The sequence below is a fragment of the Lethenteron reissneri genome, chromosome 31 (genome assembly GCF_015708825.2).
Source record: "Lethenteron reissneri isolate LAM-NWPU_2019-01 chromosome 31, ASM1570882v1, whole genome shotgun sequence".
Taxonomy (NCBI): domain Eukaryota; kingdom Metazoa; phylum Chordata; class Hyperoartia; order Petromyzontiformes; family Petromyzontidae; genus Lethenteron; species Lethenteron reissneri.
In genome coordinates this window covers 9,733,024-9,755,016 of record NC_083809.1, presented here as the reverse complement: position 1 = coordinate 9,755,016, position 21,993 = coordinate 9,733,024, and the positions used below count along the sequence as shown (strand labels likewise).

Here is a 21,993-nt window from a genome sequence, read left to right as displayed (position 1 = left end):
CATAATAAAATAATACAATTCTCACGACGTTTCGGCCACAACGCAAGCAGCGGCTGCTTGCGTTGTGGCCGAAACGTCGTGAGAATTTTATTATGTTTTATTTTTATTATTTTATTATCTCCCTTCTACGTGACTTTACCGAAAGAACCAAGAAGATGAATCCCTGCAGTCACGAAAGCTTTAAATCGAAATTTCTAAAATATGCGTGAATTTTTCTTGAATTGGCCACCAGATGGCATCACAGCTACTCGTAGAACGTTCAATGATCGGCCACCAGGTGTCATCGCAGCCATCCGCAATGCTTTCACCACCCCATAAATTCGAAATGAGATATGTGCGATTGCTTCGTTTGATACATATTTGCTGTCAAATTAGTTCGCATTTAATGTTACATTCTACTCCTATTGAGCGTGGTTTTGTAAGGCACCTTTAAAATGCCTACAAGAAACTTCCCCTCGCAAATGTGCCCGATGTTCGTCATACGGTTTCTTGGAACTGCCCAGGCAGGGTTGCGTTTTACATGTGCAGTATTTTCATAGGCGACCTCCTGAACTTGCCAGGTGTTACAATCGTAGGGGTGCGAGATGGTCAGGAAGTGCCAGTGTTCAACTTTCATCGTCTTGTACGTAGGTTTTCTGCAGTGAGTCCAGTTTTTTTACCCCACATTCCATTAAACGTGATTGGCCAAACATCCCCACGCAGGGATAGTTTTGATTCTCAAAAAAGTAAGGCTATCCTGGCATTAATTGGCATGTTGTAATTGGTAAAATGTCCAGTCCACCAAGTGTCAAACTGCCTGCGCGGTGAAGGTAGATTGCTCTTTGCAATGATCGATGACTCGGTCAGAATGTGTCCATCTGTTAGTTCTCTGCGACAGCAAAAAAGGGACTTTGACTCGTGCAGGAAAAGCCACCAGCACATTTTTCTCATTTCTAGATGCAATTCTTACTCCGAACACTGACGGACCACTGCAATGACTTAATTTGCGCCAGGGAATTGAACCGAACCCAAAACATCGGAGGAATGAACCGGTTTGGAACGCGATTATTTTCGGAACGAAAACTGAAACAATACCTATTTAAAATCAACCAAGGGGATGATGTTTACCAGTTTAAAACAAGCAGCTTGGATGGTAACAACTATTTTAAAATTCTGCAATCTGCAAGCCAATAAATAGCCCGACAGGGTCACATTGACCACGGAGCCTCTGGCGTTCAGTCAATGGAGAGAGACGTCATCATAAACACAGAGCCACACACACAGAGGGTTGAGAGTGAGAGGGTTACAACACTCCCCGGCACTCAGCGACATAAACACACAAAGACAAATAGATACGTACACACGAAGGAGAAAGGGTACGGGTTTAGATTGGGGGGGGGGGGAATGTGCGATATTTAACAGTAAAGTTTCGCGATGAATGAAAGGCCACCACGTGCACATTCAAATAATCATTAAAAACAGTTTGACACGTCGGCTTACGCGACTAATATTATCCATAATAGGTTTTTGGGTTTGATCGCGTTAAGTATAAATGTGGCGTTAAGTATAAATGTGTCGTTAAATCCGCCACCACCCGACACAGTAAATTAGTACGGTTTGTTACATAAACAAAACGTGTCGATTTGTTACTGGGCACATCACACCGGTGTGTCGGGAAAATAAACCCACAACATTCGGGCCCTAAGGGCCATCATCTCTTAGGTCCTGCGGGAGTGCTTAGGAGGCCTTCGGGCTTCAATTGTAACCAATGAAGCCTTTACATGTGTAGTGGCATAGCGCTGGCTGCTGGTGAAAAAGGGGGACTGCGTTGTACGGCAGTACTGACGTCAGCAGGCCACGAGAGACGCGAGAGGGGGACATCTAGGGGGGAAAGGTCACAGAGTGGGGGCCCATCGAGAAGCCTCGGGAAGCCGCTAGAAGGTTCCAGAAAGGGGGCGTGTCCGGGGCGGGGCGAGGCCACGCTGAGAGTATAAAAGGAGGCCCTGTGAGAAACCTCGGGGCTGTTGCCGGAGTGAGATCCTCGTTGTGCTGTTCAAGAGCGTTGCCATCGTCACCTTCACTCGATATTGCGCTGCTAGATAGTTGTTGGCTGTCTCGGTTCAGCGCCGTCAGTGTTGAGACGGTTAGTGTTATGTTTCGGCTAGCAACAGTAATAGTGCGACAGTAGAGTGTGTACCCACGTAGGGTGTGTATTATACCGATGGTGCTCGTTAAATAGAATAAGTGCCTCCAAGTCTTATCGTCTCCGAGTTAGTCACTACACATGCAATAATAAAATCGAAACGACTCTTAAGTAAGAAATTAATAGACAATAACATTCAGGAATATTTTGTATTTACTTACTTACATTTCCTTGTTTCCTCTGCTTCAGTGACTTGACCTTGTGTGAGAGAGGGACACAAACTCGCTGACCTTCTACTTAGTTTCACAGTGGAAACATCGCTGTCTAAATGTGTTCGGAGTCATGTCGGAGTTTGCGTTGTAAATCGATCCACGACGGCATATAAACGTAAATGTGGGGCGTTAATCGGACCGTCGTAAACAGACCACGTGCAATATTTACAAAAAATATTAACTCAACATTTTTACTGACATTTAAAAATACGCTCAATCAGTTTCATTGAATATTAATGTTTCACAGATTTCATGCGCTCAAAAAATGAGCTTAAAAAAATCCGGACAAATTATATGATGTATTGTTGCTGTGTGTGCTATTACTACCGTAACCGTGTTTGTTTTATTCCATGTATAGTATGTACTGTGCTTTAGTGCTTGCAATACTGTAATACAAACACGATATGCCCAGCATTCATAAAATATATACTTTAACCACAATTTCATTGATTGGAATATATAAAAATTTGCTGAAGTTCACGCAACTAAATATCTCCATTTGTCTTCGCATCTTACTCTGTCTTTGCATCTGCCATTGCTACTGCATCTTCGTTGGCCTTTGCATATCCGTGTATCTTTTGATCTCCAATTTCACCGTCCATTGGGAGTATTTCAATGGCTTCAATAAACATTGCATATTTACTTTAACAGACGGACAAACGAGCAAAACAAAGGCCTCGCGTGAAGCTTGCGTTGTCGCCTGCGATGTAAGTTACACGGGACAGGTCTTTATTTCCCAAATTTAAAACAAATATGCACAGTTTCACCGGCACGCACTAGTTTGTTCACAAACGGATAACCGTTCTGAACCCTTCAATTCATTGGACTGTAACCGGTTCAATCTGTTTAAGGTGCACCCGAACCGCACCAGATGAAGCAACCTGGAGCCGCATACACGCCCGAGGGAAGAGGGAAGTTGGTGGTAAACAGGTGTCGAATCTGTAAATCCGCGAGGGTTCACATTATGATGCCGATACTGTGCTTACAACACACTCTAAATGTGAATTTTAGTGTCTGTAAATCTCAATATTGCACCGTGGGCCTGCCGGTTTGCTTACAGGGCAGCTCCTATAAACATGTAGGCTGTTGGTAATGCGTGTTTAGTTTGGTCTTCTTCACCCGCACCTCCGATTAGTACGGTTGGCTATGTACGGTGCGAAAGAAGTTCAACATACATGCATACTGTACATACTACTGCACTAATTTTAACTCGGTAAAAGCATGGAAATTATCTAAACTAAAGACTGCGATTTAACCCTAAACCTTTTTGGAATATTTTTTTAATACGTATGGCAGTTAAATATGTAAAGTTATGCTCTTTGGTTCTTTCTGTAAAGTTACGTAGGTAGAAAAAATTATAGATCACGACGTTTCGATCGCAACACAAGCAACCGTCTTCACCTGTGTTGCGATCGAAACGTCGTGATTTATTATTTTTTCTACCTACGTGACTTTACCGAAAGAACCAAAGAGTATGGATCCCTGCAGTCACTAAAGCTTCGAAGCAAGATGTGAGGTTATATTTGTTTTTTTACGAACCTACTGCACCATGTTACATGTGCCAGTACAGCTAAAAAACAATGCGATGTTGGTGCAAGTGAGATTTGGAAGGTGGAACGCGCTACTGTTTGTTTACACGTGGGCTTCGGTGACTGCCAGAGCCTGTCTCTTCCTGTATGCAAATCGTCTTTGTTTAGCCCTGGGGACAGGGTGGGGCTTGAGCCAACCTTTTGGTGTTTTCTGCTGATCTATCTGTACAGGTGGCGCAGTGATAATTCGACTGGTGAATAGCATCCTAGAATGGTTATGGTGTAAGTCTGCGAGATTACACATTTTGCTTGAGGTTGCACAAGTGTTCTGAATGAGCTCACCTTGACATTATCTCCGGAATCTCAAAGTAAAAATGTCCTGCTGAGATTTATTTTCACTTGTTGCCTTGCATTGGGGGTAACAGCAGTGGCAGGTCCCACCTCGCATGCAGATGTCCATTCACTTGGGAGTATCGGCTACCGCAATTCAATCCAACTACCCTTGTGTTTTCCATCACCATTAGGTTGCCTGTATGTATGTTGAACTTCTTTTGCACTGTACGTAGCCAACCGTGCTAATCGGAGGCGCGGATTAGGTATGCCCATACCATGTAATTTACAGGGCTTGTTTGACAATATGTCACTTGTCAGAACACGTTGGCGAAGGTTAGCCAGGACCGGTTTCAGTATCACTGTGACCACGATTGTTGCCAGTGGCTGAGAATGAAAGTCGTGCGGTACGCGAACCATCCAACCACCCCAGCTTATTCAGTTTGGAAACATCCAGTTCATACTTTGTATAAGTATACAAAAACAATGTCATACATTTTCTGGAGGCGCGAAGACAAAACAAAATAGCAAAGGTCCAAAATTTAAATCGTGAATATATAAAAAAAAAAGTCGACGCTTTGGAGTTCCCATCAGCACACAATTCGTTTTTATGTGGAGCTGAAACGGAGAAAGAAGTTAGCGTTATAGCTGGGGTTAATGGTAAGGGATATAGCTGAGATATATAATGCCGGGCATTTATTCTTACTCATTATCTGTGGGAGTAGTGGAGTCGGCCCCTTTAACAAAATAGTGCCCCATTCAGATTCATTATCCTTTTCAATTGAATAAATGGGCTGTCCAGAAACCACTATCGGATGATCATTCACGACAGTACTAGGAGGAACAGTCAATGCTGTATAGTGGTACAGTCAGCACTATGCCTCCCACTCAGATAAGGCTTCTCAGTCACAAGCCAGATGCCACTTTAGGCAATCCAGTCAGCACTGCACAGTTTCTCGAGTCACCAGTAGGCCGGTTAGTATTCAGCACTGCTAGATGGCCCAGACAGGCTGGGTGAGAAGGGTGGGGAGGGGCTGGTTGGGGGGTGGGAGGGGTGGGGCTGGGTGAGGTGGGGCTGTGTGGGGAGGGGCTGGTCACCCCGTGGTGCCCTTATAAAACTCAACGTTTAACCTACTCACGCCGGCTTGTGCCCGCCCTCACAGTCGGGTATATTTGCGGAATACACCACTGGGCAGTCTAGACTACCCAGTGCTAGGCTGTCCAGTGAATCACCAATGGTCATTCTGAACTTCCCACTTCTTACGGTACTCGACGACCTGACCACGACTATCAGAATCTTTATTTGGACTGGAGGAATCCGACGAACTGCGAAGCCTTTTCAGAGACGTCCAATACTGACTAGATAATCATTACTGCCCATTCAGTGACCGCTCGACAATTAACACTGCCCAGTCAAATTTTTATTTAAAGCTTTCGTTACTGCAGGGATTCATATTCTTGGTTCTTTCGGTAAAGTCACGTAGAAAGGGAAATAATCAAACAATATAAATATAAAACAATACAAATTCTGAGAATTTTAGTGATAATTTTTATTGTTTTATATTTATATGATTTTATTATTTCACTTCTACGTGACTTTACCGAAAGAACCAAGAATATACTGCCCAGTCAGTCACCGAAAAGCCAGTCCACACTGGCCCAATCACTCGTCATTAGACAGCCTGCACTAAGAATGGCCCATTAATTCGCCACCACGATGTCGACAATACTGCCCTGCCCCACGAAGCTCAACGGACCGGACAGCTGCCCGGCCCGTCACCTCCCCTCCGTGGCTGTCAAAAGCTCTCGCAGTCGGGCACCCCGAATGCGCCGCTTGCTGCTGCTGCTGCTGGGCGGAGCGTGCGAGACTCGTAGGCAGGTCTAGGGGCAGGGCCAAGAGCGGCAGGGGGCAGGGGGCTCCTACCCGGGTCTCGCACGACTGTAGGGTAGGGGATGTGCCACTGCCGTCCGTGGTTGTTGTTTGTGCGCCGAGAACTCCTCCCGGAGGACATCGTCAGACGTTCTACCGAGCCGTAGCTCCGGTGGCTTTTGCGCTCCAGCTGATTCAGCTCCAGCAGCTGATCCAGCAGCTGCTGCTGCTGCCTGGGCTCTGTGTCCGCGTGTGCTGGGGGGTGGTGGGTCCGGCTTCAGGTTAGTCCAGCACGCACACGCGCTGTCGTCCACGTGGATTTAAATGCCCGCTCACCAATTTGCACTGTTGACACTTGCGTGTGTGTTGTTATTGTGTGTTTATCACGGCGCTCGGGTGTGTGAGTGTGTGTGAGTGTGCGTCTGTGTGTATGTGTGTATATGGGCAGCGGTGGTGTAGCGGAGAGCGCTGCGCTGCGCTACGAACCCGGTGACCCGAGTTCGATTCCTGCTCACGGCCAACACCAGTGGCGATTATAATTATCTGAACCGGTCTTGGTTCTCCCCTAGGTCGACTCAGCCTCAAATTAGTACCCGGTGCGGTGTGTAGACATCGCCACTGGGGAGACAAAGGCGGCCGGGAGTGGTGTTTGCCACCCACCCCCTCGTGTGCCGTCCCGGCCTTCATAGGTGCTCGCTAACAGCACTTGCCCCAAAAGTCTGTTCAGGTTATAAGGGGGATCTTTATCTTTGTTTTATGCACTTGCCCCAACAGTCTGTTCAGGTTATAAGGGGGATCTTTATCTTTGGTTTATGCACTTGCCCCAATAGTCTGTTCAGGTTATAAGGGGGATCTTTATCTTTGTTTTATGCACTTGCCCCAATAGTCTGTTCAGGTTATAAGGGGGATCTTTATCTTTGGTTTATGCACTTGCCCCAATAGTCTGTTCAGGTTATAAGGGGGATCTTTATCTTTGGTTTATGCACTTGCCCCAATAGTCTGTTCAGGTTATAAGGGGGATCTTTATCTTTGTTTTATGCACTTGCCCCAATAGTCTGTTCAGGTTATAAGGGGGATCTTTATCTTTGTTTTATGCACTTGCCCCAACAGTCTGTTCAGGTTATAAGGGGGATCTTTATCTTTGTTTTATGCACTTGCCCCAACAGTCTGTTCAGGTTATAAGGGGGATCTTTATCTTTGTTTTATGCACTTGCCCCAACAGTCTGTTCAGGTTATAAGGGGGATCTTTATCTTTGTTTTATGCACTTGCCCCAATAGTCTGTTCAGGTTATAAGGGGGATCTTTATCTTTGTTTTATGCACTTGCCCCAACAGTCTGTTCAGGTTATAAGGGGGATCTTTGTCTTTGTACACATCCACAGGAGTATTGTACACGGATGTTTGTGTTGGAGTGCTGTGTATTCGCGCACACACACACATATGTATGCTAGGTGTGTGTGTTTCCACGTGTGTAGGTGTGTGTATGGAACGGCTCGGTAGCGTAGTTCGGCACTGTGCATGGCGTGGTGGTGTTCATAGGACACGCACGCTCCTGCGTTGCGAAAATAGTGATTTCATGCATAAGGATGACACACTGAACCACAACACCCACCCAGCCACCCTCTTACTCACCCACTGACACACCCCACGATATCTCTTACACACCAACTCACACCTAGGAACGCGCCCATCCATAAGCCCCATCCATCCACCCACACACACATCCACCTATTCGCCCATCCACAAATTCACATACTCATTCACTTTCACCTCTCCTTTCAATTTACACGTACGCACATTCACTCACCTGCTCACTCACCCTTCCACTCACTTGTTCACCCATTCACTTATGCATACACTCACTCCACCAATTCGCATACTCGCCCACGAAAATTCGTACATTTACGCACCCTATTCATCATTCTCATCTATGCAACCACTCCACCCACACCCTTTCGTACACTCGTAGACCCACAGTCATTATTATTTAATTATTCTTTATTCACATAAAAAAGACGAGTGAAAGACAAGCAGTGGTAATAAAAAAAAGTCTATTAAGGTGTGCAGGTGAGGTTGGAACCCCAAGAGGGCTTTTATGAAAACCACACCAAAAAAAGAACAATGTAGATACAAAACAGAGTGTTCAATCAATTAAACAAAAATAATAATTACAATAAAACATTAAACTCAATGCGAATGTGTGCGTATGTATGTGTGAGTGTGTGAGAGAGTTTGGCTACGTGGAGGAGACTACTGGGTCGCTTTGCTCATCATACCCATTCGCTCAACTCGCGCGCACACACTCACCCATTCGCTCACATCTCGCTGAACGTCCACTCTGTCACTTCTCTGGAGTGTGTGTTCAAGGGGTCCCTGTGCGTGCTAAAAGCTGACTTGAAGCTGACCCCCCCCCCCCCCCTTATCCACTGTAGTGTTATACCGTGTGTGCCTGCCCTATTTTTCCACTTTCTCTCTCCGTGTTCGTTGCTCGAGATCACTGGGTTATAAGGTCCCTCTTCGGTCGATGCTTTTTTGAGCTGTGTTTTGAAAGCAGGAGTAGTGTGTGTGTGCTCACGGACAGGTGTTCACCCATCCGCACGCGTGTGTCTTCATTGTAGTACGTGCACGCGCATGAACACAAGACTCCTCACCGTACACTGTGCTCAGGGCTTCTCAGACTTTATTCAACTAACTCCCCAGAGGTATTTAGTTGAAGCCAGCATAAATGTAGTTCAGCGTGGTGACAAGTGGGTGTAGTTCAAACCATATTGCGACGTTATGTTCCATTTTCACTTGTTAATTAAGTTGCCAAAAATATTTAGTAATTTGTTACAAAAATGTCAGGAGCGATCACTCTTTAATTAAAACGTGTAAAGTATTTTCTCTTCTTCAATATGCGGTTGGAGTACTGCAATCCAAATTCAATGGTGCATGTCTCTTGATTTTGCTACCCTATTTTTTAACCAATACAGCCGCCAAAGCAATCAGCTTCACTGAGGAATTGCTGTTTTAGTACGTACCGTGAAATGTGTACAGCAACTGTGTACTGTCCGGCCTTCTAGTCAGTTTAAAGACAGGCTTGGTAATTTGGTAACTGCACTTAGAATGAGTCCACTTTATCCTGATAATGTGGTATCTGGTTTACTCGTGGGCTGGTATGCGAGCATTTTCCCATTCAGCTCAGAGCCACACATTGGGGCTCAGCTGTTTTCAGCCCTCTGCTACGTACCCAAAATAAACTTTGACCCTTTATAGCCCCACTGTGCCCAGCATCTGCCACATCGCGGATACACTCTGACACGCAAACAAGCGACGCTTGCTGTAAGGGACCTAACTAATTGGGATCCACTAAGTGGCGATGGCAATTTACTCAAACGCTGCCAATTAAAACGAAACATTAACATCACAATTGCCGTTTGTGTGTGTGTTTTTTGGCCGCAGTTTATATACACCGTTCGTTCAAAGGGCACCACTGTTAAAGCAGCTTTGCGTGTGGATTCAACACATTGGTTTTTTGTTCATTTGCATATTCTTGTGAATGTCTGTCCCATAGGATCTCTTACCTAACCTAGCAGAAATAACGGCTTGGAAATAAATGCCACCTCAGTGGTCACCAACCAGGGTGGTCTGGCAGTCTGTAGCATTTGCCACCGGTACAAAGTTCACTCCCGACATTGCGGCTCCTGATAATCTTTGATAGTGCGCTGGCGGCCCTGGCTTCACATTTATGTCTGCGAAAGTAAAGATCTAAAACATGCTGGCAGCCCTCATGTGGCATTGTGTGGGGATAGTTCACAGAGTTGAGTTGAATAGGGCTTTTAAGGTTAGCCTAACACAATTTGCACAAATGATATTTGCAAAACTATTTGACAACTATTGTTTAGTACTTGTTTTGCGAACACATTTGTGAAATGTACTCATATTTATATATTTATGAGTACATTTCACAATGTGCTACTGTGGGTGTAATGGCTTTGACACTGGACTTGCAATTCAGACATCGCTGGTTTGATCTCCTGGCATGGCAGTTGAAACAATGGGTAATGTTTCGGTAACCCCGTGGCCTCTATCCACTCGGCAGTAAAAGGTGGACCCTACAGTTGATCAGCAAGGTTGCGTGTGGTGGGATAAAGTGTGGGCACCCCACCTTTTTGATTATTTTGCTGCTATAAATTTACGCATGATATGCCACGTCATTGAGCTATCATATGTGGCCAGGTCACCTCCGAAAAAGAGCTATATAGTTGAGTGGGCCTTACATGGTAAAATACAAATAGGTTAAATAGTTGTTTGAGGTTGAGTCGACCTAGGAGAGGCCGATGACTGGTTCAGATGATCGTCACCGGTGTTGGCTGTGAGTGGGAATTGAGCTATATAGCTAAGTGGGCCTTAAATGGTACAATAAAATCAGTTAAACATTATAGTTTAGTTTCAAAATGTCTGGCTAGCATGGAGCAGTAGGCCAAATGCCCTATAGAGGGGCTCTCTAGAGCTCCCCTATTGGAGGCCCTTCCACCACAAATCGGGTGAGTAAACAATTGCAGGGCTGCACCTTTACCTGTTTATTTAGCAGGATGCTGTTTTTTTTTAATACTATGATGCTTTTGAGGATTAGTTGTGTGCAAGGCGAGCAGCAGGTTTTGAAATGTGCCTTGTGTGCCTGTGGCAGGTCTGTCATCGTTGAGCCGCAAGGATGTCAGACGAGAGCAGTATGGAGAGCGAGAAGAACAGCGTGGAGGAGGTGCAGAACGCGAACAACAACAACATCGTCGACAAGACGAAGGAGGACGATACTCAAGACGAGAACGACAGCACGAAAGGTTACGGCCTCAATGTACGAAGAATCAAAAACATGTTCTCTGTGGACTCGGACCCACCAGAGCCAAAGAGACCTGTGCTGGCACCACGGCCGTGGTCTGCTTTCATGTCGAGGTCGAGCGTCGTGATGGAGTCTACGAGTCCCAATGGGAGGCACCGCAGCACTGGCGGTGAGGCCGTTTCGCCGTGTCACTCTGAAAAGAAATTCTGTGGTACAAAAAAGATTTTTGAAAGCGGCACAGCCACAACACCCGCCGCCCTGCCTTCGCCTGTTCCGAGGGAAAGAATGACGTCCTTGCTCCTTTCGACATCTTATCCTGAGGGGAAAGACACGGTGGATCACTCCCCTGTGAGCAGTAGCTGGCGGTCGTCGCCCGGTGCTCAGTCCGTGTCTCCCAAGACAGAGTTTGCGATGCCCACCGCACAAATTCGAAAGTCAAGTGGAATTGAAAGTCCAGGTGATGACCCTGCACGTGAGCGCACGAAAAGTGACAAGCTCGCACCCATATTTGGGCACCAGGTGAATGCTGGACCAATGTCCAAAAGATTGGAAAGATTTCTTCAAGATGATGATGATGATGATGTTGACGATGAAGCTGAAGACGTGTTTCATGCTGAAGAAAAGGAAAAGGCAATTAAAACGGAGCTTCATCACACCAGGGACAAAGGACCCGTGGAGAGTAACATTTCTCCAGTCCTTCAATCTCAAAGCTCATCTTCTCCACCCATCGCACAAAAACCAGAGATTCTGCCACGGGTTGCAGCTACTGCCACATTCGCGGCACGTCCAGCAAAGGTCTTAACTTCACCGTCCACTGCTTCAACATCGCCAGTTTCTGGCTCTGAGTCACCAGTTGTCGACAAGCCATCGCCAACTGTGATGAAGCTATCGCCAACCGTGGTGAAGACATCGCCAACAGTGGTGAAGACATCGCCAACAGTGGTGAAGACATCGCCAACTGCAGGTTTGCCAGCAGTAGCTTCTTTCAAGACATCACCAACGTCTGTTTTGACATCGTCGACTTCTGTCCTGGCGTCGCCAACGGAAGACGAGCCAAGATTTGGACAACCACCTATAAGTCCATCTTCACGGGAGTCGTTCAAGAGAGCGAGGCAGTTCAGTTTAGAATGCCCGAGGCCTTTCAGATCACAGCACGACAGCCAGGGTGTCCGCTGGAGTCGGATAGAGGTGCCGCTTTCTCCAACGGCCATGGACACCAGCGGTGACTTTCCTTCAGAATTTCCAGCAACCGATCTAACCACAGCAGTTTCATTTGCCCAGAAGACATCAGACACAACAAAGGTGATCTCGCCTAAAAGTAAGGCATTCGAAACAGACCTGGCTTTTCCGAAAAGAAAGATATCCGAAACAAAAACTTGTGGTGCGTCTGAGACAAAGATCGTGAAGACAGAAATGGATTTGCCTGAATGCAAGGTACCTGCGGCAGACACGGCTTTGGCTCAAACAAAGACATTGGAAACTGAGATGACTTTGTCTGAAAAAGAGATGTCTAAGAAAGAGGAGGCTCTGCCAGAAAGTAAGGTGTCAGAAACAGATGGCCGTCATTTTAAGAGCAAGCTATCACAAGCAGAGGCATCGGTCATTAAAAAGCAGCCCGACGTGGAAACTCACTCTGTCACTGGGGTGGACACTAAGGTGGAATATATTCGCAAAACTTCTCCTGGTGTCTCGTGTGCAGTGTTTGAACAACAGCATTTTATTAGCACAGATGCCACGGCAGAGGCAGGTCCTAAACAAGAGGCCATGAAAGACAATGACCTAAAGAATGCACATATTCTGGACAAAGTCCAGGCTAGATCCACATACTTTGAAATCACAACTGACAAACCGGTGAAAAAAGATGACAAGCAAGAGCCCTATAAAAGAAGCGTCATGCTTTCTGAAGAAGTGGATACTGCTGCAAAAATCATTCTAGATGAGAAAATGCATGCACAGAAAGAACTCCTCGATGAAGAAGATCGAGATTATACTTCGATTGTAGATGCCCACGCCCAGCTTTCAAAAGTGTCCGATGCTCCTGCGACAACGGTGATTGAAAGTAAAATGCATGCGCAGAGGGAAGTTATTGACGACTCTGATGATGACGACGAAGAGTATACGATGGCCGTAGAGAATCAGGTTGAGGTCAGCCGAGTAGAGACGGCGGCCCACGCGGTAGATTTGAAGAAACCTAGCCGGGGTTGCTTGCAGAAGCAGACCAAGGCCATCGTCGATGGAGACACCGAGTTGGGGCTTGGGGTCGAAGGTCATCGGGCAGCACAAGAACTCCGGGGAAATCTGGAGCCTCAGCTGGTGGCCGCCGCCGCCGCACCGACCCACTCTACAAAGAGCTCAATCAGGGTAAGTGCCACGCTTGCCTTTCCTGATGGCTGACTGCTTGCTTGGGTGTGGCGGGTGGGGCAGTCGAGATTAATTGTATGTTGGGAGTCAATATTAATTTGATGCCTCGCGGTAATTGAACAGATCGAATTTGACCGCAGTCCTTCACGGCCATTTTGCTGCGCACGCGCTCTGATGTGCAAAAGCAGTCACAGCTGCGGCTCGTTTATTCTAGCCATTCTTGATTGTGAATTTTTGGTGATATTAAACCCAAGTTCTGGAATCAGTCAAATGCCCACAAGCTTGGGGGAGGGGGGGGGGCGTATGTAAGCTTGCAGGATGTCATCGTAATGTTATTGGTTCCCATAGTCCATGACCTGCTTCAAAGGTCGCGTGTCATGACCCCGCTGTGCTTGCTGGCCATGAGAGATGCTTTGATAACATCTATTAACTCTGGGCCAGAGCCATCGTCACTCTGGTACGAAGTAATTAAAAAGTTACTGACGTTCGTTGGAGTTGAAAAGACAGTGTTGGTTTTATTTTTTCTGATTAAAAAATGAAAGAAAAACCTCGCTGCATACACTGCGGTTGTGCAAGGATAAATAAAAAGATGTCATACTATGGGGCGTTTGGCCCCAAATGAGTGTTTTAATAGATAAATAATTTTGCTGTGCATTACATAATTCTGTAATTTTGAGTATTTGAATTTGCTCTGAAAGTAAAATGAATATAAGACTGGTGATTTTAGAGTACAGTATCTACGGAATAAATAATCAAATATACCATGTAGTTTAGAATGTATGTTATCTATCGTTGTGTAACATGTTTTCTCTTCATTAAAGTAAGCGTGTGATATGTGAAGACAACAGTAACTGCGCTTGCAATATGCCACCTTATTTTAAGGAACTATTAATTCAATGTTGCACAATAGAGTAGTCTTGAACCGCCTTGCTTGACTATTTAAGCCCTGGCATTTGTCCACAACAAATGAGACAGCAACTTACAGTTTTTGGCCACACCAAAGTCGTTTAGGATGACTGGGAGCGGATGTTACTTGTCGAGAGAGAATGATTCACGGTATATATTATAATAACATAAAAGAAAAAGAAAAACTCCTTATGCAAGTATTAAAAGTTGACATGAAATGTGCAGACGCTGAAATGTGCTCCCTGGAACATAATTTTTTCAATTTGCCTACTGGCACATTTTTCATATCTGTGTACTGTATTACTTTGCAGAAGGACACTTTGATATGTTGCAGGAGATAATGGATTCTGCGGTTTGCTCATGCGCCTTTCTGCATTAGAAAGAAAACAACAGCTGGAGATATAAGTCTGGCTTTTAAGAACCAGCATGCTATCCACCTTTTATATTTATATTAATTGTGCTTCATTTTATTAGATTGCCCATATACACCTAGGCTTAGGGTATTAAAAAAAAAAATTACCCTCCCAATTTGCTCAACCTGTATTTTAAGCAGTTTAGCAGCTTGTGATCATCAGGCAGGATTAAATACTTAATTAGGCTTAGTTCATTCAAGAAAACATTGCACAATACTTGGGAATTTCCCACATGTGGTTGATACAACGATGTAAGTCCTTCACTGCTTGTTATGGCTACTGTGGCCTTTTTTAAGAACCCAGTTGGATACTTTTTTGTGCTTGATTAGCAGCTCAGTTACCATATGTTACAAAGATCCTCCGTAGCCTCTTTTAATAAATTCCTCTCTCCTGCTGCATTTCCATCCTGCACCGTGTTAGTGCATCGCTGAATGCTGAAATCATTTTAGCAAATGGCTTGGACAATAAAAAAACATTCAAATTTTAATCCGTTCCCCAGTGTGAATTCGTGGGGAAAAAACCCCCACAGTGCACTTAAATGTGGAAATTGTGCAAGAGTGCACAAGGAGGTCCCATGATGAAGTGCACGTGATTGTTTAAAATTCTTCACCTTGGGCTAAAACTGAAGGTGGCACGCAGCTTTGCTTGCCCTCTGACCAACTTGCACTTTGTTTAATTTGTTAAAGCGTATGACTTGTCAATGCTCACTGCGCATCGTAAAGAATGCCCTCAACTGCAGTACACGGTCTGCAACTCTGCAACTTTTTTGTAAAAAAAATGTTTTGCATGAGATTATCGGTCACGGGCGCTGAAAGCCCTGACGTTCCAGCTGATGTTACCGACCACAAAATCATATAACCACACTCAGATTCCCCTTCTCCAACATTTCAGTATTCAAGCCATTTTCCACTTTATCCAGGTGCCCCATTTGTTCGGCTCATTTCCTGGATATGTCTTTGTACCATCTGAAATATGCTTCAAGCGAAGATGACCACTGTACTCTACTACAGTTTAAGAGGTAATGACAAGACCTGACTGCCAAAAATTAACCTACAAGACAATATTGCTGTGTTTTATAGGTTGTTTAAAGCGAAACCATTTTTTTTTACTTTTAAAGATAAATGTACACTGCCAACAGGCACACACAACGAGTGTGGCTGAGAGTGAGGTGTCGTGCAAGCTATGGCTTGTAAAATTCTCAACCATACTTTATATACAGCTTACAAAATGGTGAACCCTCTGGTGGAAAAATCCAAAATAAGTCCTCTTACAACTGTAATTCAGATTAATAAGCAACTTTAGAAAAATATTCACAATAAAGTTTTTTTTTTAGTTAGACCGCATAAGTATAAATGTGTCGTTTACCCGCCACCACCCGACACAGCCAGTTAGTACGGTTTGTCACGAAAACAAAAGTGCCAATTCATTACTAGTACAGCACACCGGTGTGTTGGAGAGTTAATCCACAACATTTACAATTTGAGTACGACGTGTCTCAGGTAAATACATCCAGCATCATCGACACATACTTACGCGATCTAACACAAAAAAACCTTGATTGTTAATAATATTGATTGTGAAAGCCTACGTGTCAAACTTAAGAAAAAGCGTATCTTGTTTTTCCTTAAAGTGCAATTAACAGATTCCAAATAATAAATATGCGCTAGCCCACGACATTGTTTCACGATAGTGATACCCAATCATTTACCTCGTGTGGATCATCCGCACAGTGGATAGTGCACTGCACTCGAGGTCTGGTGAGCCGAGTTTGATTCCTGGATGTGTCCAACATCAGTGGTAAGCGATAACTGAACCAGGCCTCCCTCCATCACCCGGAATGACCAGCGTGGTGCAGTGTATTTAAACAGCTCTCTTTCCCTGATTCAAGATCTCCCCTTCTCTTGCGCTTGTGGCGAGCGAACCCCGCCCGAGTCGGCGCTATATTTCTGTGTCACCTGCTGCCAGTGCTTGCCGGAGCGGTGCGTGGCTTCGATGTTGTTTTTCTTTCCAATGTGTTTGCTACCCAATGTCTGCAATGTTACGATTCATTCGCTGCTATAACTCCCCTTTTTAAATCCTTTATATTAAGTTCACTTGCTTGCTTGCTTGCGCGCTTACGACCGTGCAAATCTTTCGGTCGTTTTTTAACTCACTTCCCGTGATCCAATCGAGCTGACATTTTGCACACAGACTCGTTGTGCGTGACAATTTATTTTTCGTGAAAACTGAACCAGGCCTCCAAAATTTTCCACTTTTTAGGAAAAAAGAAAATTTCACTAACACAATCATATATTTTTCCTAAACGCAGAAAATTATTCAAGAAAACAACAAAAATGTACAATATAAACAATCATACAAAAACTGAAAACCTTATAATCCTTTAATTCTAGATTTGAATCCTTATATACGACTTTCCTTATATTTAATTTAAAATACCAATGCTGATAAAAATGACAATCTTACTCAAGAAAAACAGAAATGAATAATAAAATAAAACCGATGCCATGCATATAAAGGATTTATAGTGAAAAACTTTGTTTTTACGGGTTAATTTTTTTATCATCAAGGTCCTCCCTGGGTCACGCTTGTAAAACAGCTTACATTTGGTTGTTTCTTACAAGCATCAACATAAACAACAAAACTAAATTTAAAAAATGTAATCGAATAATGTGTGGAGGCCTTCGTCCAACAGTTGATTGACAATGTGGCTGCAACTACAATTCTTTTTTACTCAGAAAAGCTTCACTGACTCTCAAGACTCTTTTTTCATAACGATCTTGCATTGGGACGATTGGCCAATACCTTAATTAAACGAGTGTCGTGTGGAAAGAAACCGGGAGTGTCCAAAAAAAAACCGGTATAAAGGGGATAACACCTAACACTGCCATCTCCTGAGCCTATATTCTGTATCCTGGCCACATCTCAAAGCCCCACAGCCGACAACATCGAATAACCAGGCTCAATACCTGCTTAACTTCTAAGCTGTCCTGAGACGGAGCACATTTAGGTTGATTTCTGCTTCGCATATCCATCTTCTGGTATTTTAAAATCCTTTATATTAAGTTCACTTGCGCGCTTGCTTGCTTGCTTGCGCACTTACGACCGTGCAAATCTTTCGGTCGTTTTATAACCCACTTCCCGTGATCCAATCGAGCTGACATTTTGCACACAGACTCGTTGTGCGTGACAATTTATTTTAGAGGAAATTTTTTTTCCAAAATGTTACACTTTTTAGGAAAAAATAAATTCTATTTTATTACCAATTGCTTCATGGTGGCAGGCAATCACCTGACCCATAGGTAGCAGCCATCTCAAGCCAGAGGACGAGAGGACTCTAGCCGCCACGCATATAAAGGATTTATAGTGAAAAACTTTGTTTTTACGGGTTAATTTTTGTTGAGTCCGAGTTAGCAGGCAGCACATTACTCTACGTGGCAGTTGTTCCAAAATATGCCCAAGAGCAGGCGATTTGGCAATTGTTTTTAAATTGGAATCCAATGTGGAAAGGGTAGCTATGTATTTTATTTTGCTTCAGGGCTTTAGTTGGGTAATGAATGTCCTTTGCCACGCACAGCTCTTTTTGTCAATCCACTGCTGGCCCCTCCCCACACTGTGCGGGTCTTGGGTGGTTTTTGACTCCATATTTAACACCACCACACTGGTTTAACACGTAGTCTTTCGCGACCAATATCATCCATAATACAGGTTTTTTTGGGTTAGATCGCGTAAATCCTTTTTTTCTCTTTTAACAACAATTCACTAGCTTTATGTAGTATTTGATTTCCACGATCTAACCCAAAAAACCTGTATTATGGACCATCACACTGGTCAGTGCGGATCGGTGAAGGCGGGGAGCATAGATGTTGCAGGCTTGCACAAAACACTGAAATGTTCTGCACTGACATCTGCTTCCCACCAGGTAGCGGCCACAACCTATAGCACCTGTTATGCACCCGAGCACTATCCGCCCATCCAATCACTGGCCAGTCTCAGCCCTACTGTGCTTCCGCGAACTGACGACGTCGGGTGTTTTGTTCATTGGCGTGTACACAGTGCCTGCGTACTAAAAAAAGTCATCATTGAAAATGCCGATAGTATTTTCCATGAAAGAGTTCAGATAAAATACATTATATATTTAAGTATTTTTTTTACATCATTTTTGTAGAACACATGCCCAAGTGTCACCAAGAGACGGCAAGTATAGAAGATGCAGCCTTGGTCAGACAGAGAAGCAGAGCAGCATGTTTCGGGGCTTTGATTCCCAGCGGCGTTCCCTGCCGTCTGTTGAATTCGGTATGGGCCGGATAGTTGCCGTGCGGAGGAAGTAATAAATAAATACAGTGTTGTACTTTAATGAAGTTGATACTCTAGAAGGGTGGTGCTGGGGGACATGATCACGGTGCACGCACACACACACACACAAAACTAGCCAAGCAAGTCTCGGTGTGTGTAATGTCACAACCATCATCCTTAATACTCTGCAGTGACACACATTGTGATCCACGTTAACGCGGTGAATTCTTTCAAAGCGAAAATGTCACTGGGGGACGAGTCCTGTACACCTCGAATAATGTCGGGTTTAAGATGAAGACAAAACGTAGCCTTTCTTGCAGGGTCGCGAGTTTTCACTCGTTAGAATTGTGGATTTTAATCCATGTAAAAGCGCGGCCCTTTTGCTAAGACCTCCATAGCGTGCAGGTCGGGGTGGGGGGGCGGTGCCCATTCTGGACTCGGAATTAACATAGCGTATTGTATTTTAATCAAATTAGAGCCATTTTAGATCATCCTCATTCATTTGCGAAAGAGACAGTGGGTTAAGGCCCGTGCAAGGTCGAACCCCAGCAGGGCACCAACGTTTGGGAAACTATTGTTCTGCGTGTACAGTTAATAAAGGGCCAGGCTGATATTTCATGTTTTGAATGCTTGCGAATTGGCAAGAGGCTTGGAGCAAACGGCTTGTGCACGTGGCGGCAACCCGCATGTTTCAAAGGAATGTCTGTAACACGCAAAGTCCAGAGCCCTCTTTATGTTTCAAAACAGCTGTTAGCAACAGTTTTAAGCCTGTTTAGCCCTGCTGCCATTACAAAAAGAGACCCCGGTGCTAAGTGATGGGAAATGACAGTGACACAGTGACACGGCAAACGGGCTAATGGGTGCCTTCCCATGTGTGGAATTTGCCATGCATTTCCCCCCTGAGCGAACCTGACTTGAGTGGAAACGCAGCCTAGGTAGTCGTAGTCATTGCTGTGGCAAGTCATCCGTCAGATGTTGCTGTGTAAATTGGATTAGCTGGCACGTGAACAGTCGTTGCAACCATCGCGAGAGGTAAACTGGATGCGGTGTGCCGGGATACAGACATTTCTTCAGGGCCATCGACTCTGGCTGACCTGATTGAAATGCAGCCTGAGGCACAAGCCACTTTACTAATAATAATACTTTAAATTTACAGTCCAGCCAGTCATTGTTAGGAGTGCTAGAACACAGTGCCTGCCGAGTTCAATTAAATGACTAGATTTGGGGGGTGAGGCAGTTGCCAGCGCTAGAGGGTGCTGGGTGGGCCCTGCACCACCAACTGTCCCTTTGGCCCGGCCATGTTCACTCCTCTCCTGCGTGGTGTGTATTGCTGTCAATCTGGCCCAAACAGCGGCTCGACTGCCCTCCCCCCGCCCCCCATTCGGGAGGAGCTGGAACTGGGCCTGGGGTGAGGGCTCGGCATTGCGGTGCAGTTGAGATTTGTTGTGAGGGGAAGCGTTGTGCCCCGAAGCCCAACTGCTGCATAGTTGTCATTGCATATAATGCCTTTGCAGGCAACCTCAGAAGATTCATCTTCTTGGTTCTTTCGGTAAAGTCACGTAGAATGGAAATAATAAAATAATAAAAATAAAACATAATAAAGTAATATAATAAAATAAGTAATATTTATTTATTTTCTTATTTCCATTCTACGTGACTTTGCCGAAAGAACCAAGAAGATGAATCCCTGCAGTCACGAAAGCTTTAAATCGAAATTTAACCTCAGAAGAATTAACTCTGAATACAGAGACAGGGGGGTGGGTGCTTAATGTACTATTGGTAGGTATGATGCCAGTGGTCATGAGAATTATTAACACTGTATGACTTAAGAAATTACCATTGATGGCTAAAATAAAGCATTGCTTGGTGGTTACATCAGATATGTTAAAATGCAGATACTGTACAGGATGTGTCACTTGGGTTGTGTGAGGATTAGGGTTGACCTACTCCACGTTGTGCAGTAAAAATAAAGACATTTAAATGTATCTGAGGCTAAGCAAGAAAAAACACAATCAACGTTTAGAAAAGTTAGAATTTTGTCTGACTGGTCCTGAGCAGGCTTGAAACCTTTGGCCATAAAGGAAGTGTCTATTTATTATTCATTCTCAGTAATTTTCCATTTCTATATATTTTTTAAACATCTTTAATAATGTTTTTTCGACAGTATACCTGTGAGGATTACGCTTGAGTCCAGTAGCTTTTTGGTGGGGCTTCGTGAAACATTCGGCCCTTTGTCTGCCGTGGCTGAGGCACAGCAATAGAACCATGGATTCAGGGGTCACTTGATTTTGTTTTCGGATCACGGTGGGCCGATGAGTGGATGTGGCAAGGAACGTTGTGGCGGCAGGGATATATAGGGGCTTGTGGGCTGGGTACCGGTTTGGGCTGGTGAAGAAGGGACCTGCCAATGGGGGTCTGGTAATATGGTTAGGTCACAAATTTGAGTGCGTCTAAGAAGTAAAACATTTCACAGAATGTGCACAAAACAGGTTTCTTTTTTATTCGTCAAGCTGGCGTTTCCAAAACAAAGTGACAATTTAGAAATGCAGTGCCGGTGCTAGCTTAGTTGTGTGGAATGTTTGTGGGTTTCTTTGTACGATTCCTGGAGGATTTAAGTTGCAATTCCCAGGATCGGGAGTGCTAAAATGTCATTGCGGTACAGTGAGAGAAATTTGAGAGAGAGAGTTTTGCTGTAAAAACGCTGCACTGTAAGAGGACGTACACAAAAGGAATTTACTGGGGCATGTTACAAATGTCTTTGTTTTGTTGTTGGGTGTGGAGGGGAAGGGTTTTGTAGTTTCCAAGGGAGGTCAGGATTACTTTTTCTATTTTTAATAAACTACCCCTTACGTGCCACTAGGGTGTGGGGGAACAGCAACAAAAATCGCTGCATTGGTATGTGGCGTATAAAAAAGTTTCGTATGAATTATTATGTTTTGAGAAGTAAATTGAGTGCAAGGTTCTGCATACTTTTCCTGTCTCGTGCTCAACACATGTTTACTTGCTTGCCTCGTCTACAGTGCAGTACCGTATCCTGTATATTCATAATTTATCGTGCACCACCTCTTTGTATTATGGA

The 21,993-nt window shown here is 44.5% G+C and overlaps 1 protein-coding gene across 1 annotated transcript in view; it reads left to right on the top strand.

Annotated features, from left to right (window-relative positions):
* Positions 1 to 5,932: 5,932 nt before the first annotated feature.
* LOC133349773 (sterile alpha motif domain-containing protein 15-like) overlaps positions 5,933 to 21,993 on the top strand; it is a 143,208-nt gene continuing 127,147 nt past the window's right edge. The window contains exons 1-2 of the mRNA XM_061563497.1: positions 5,933 to 6,404; positions 10,792 to 13,302. Coding sequence (XP_061419481.1) covers positions 10,816 to 13,302 — 2,487 coding nt within the window. The 5' untranslated portion in view covers positions 5,933 to 6,404; positions 10,792 to 10,815. The remainder of the gene's footprint in view (positions 6,405 to 10,791; positions 13,303 to 21,993) is intronic.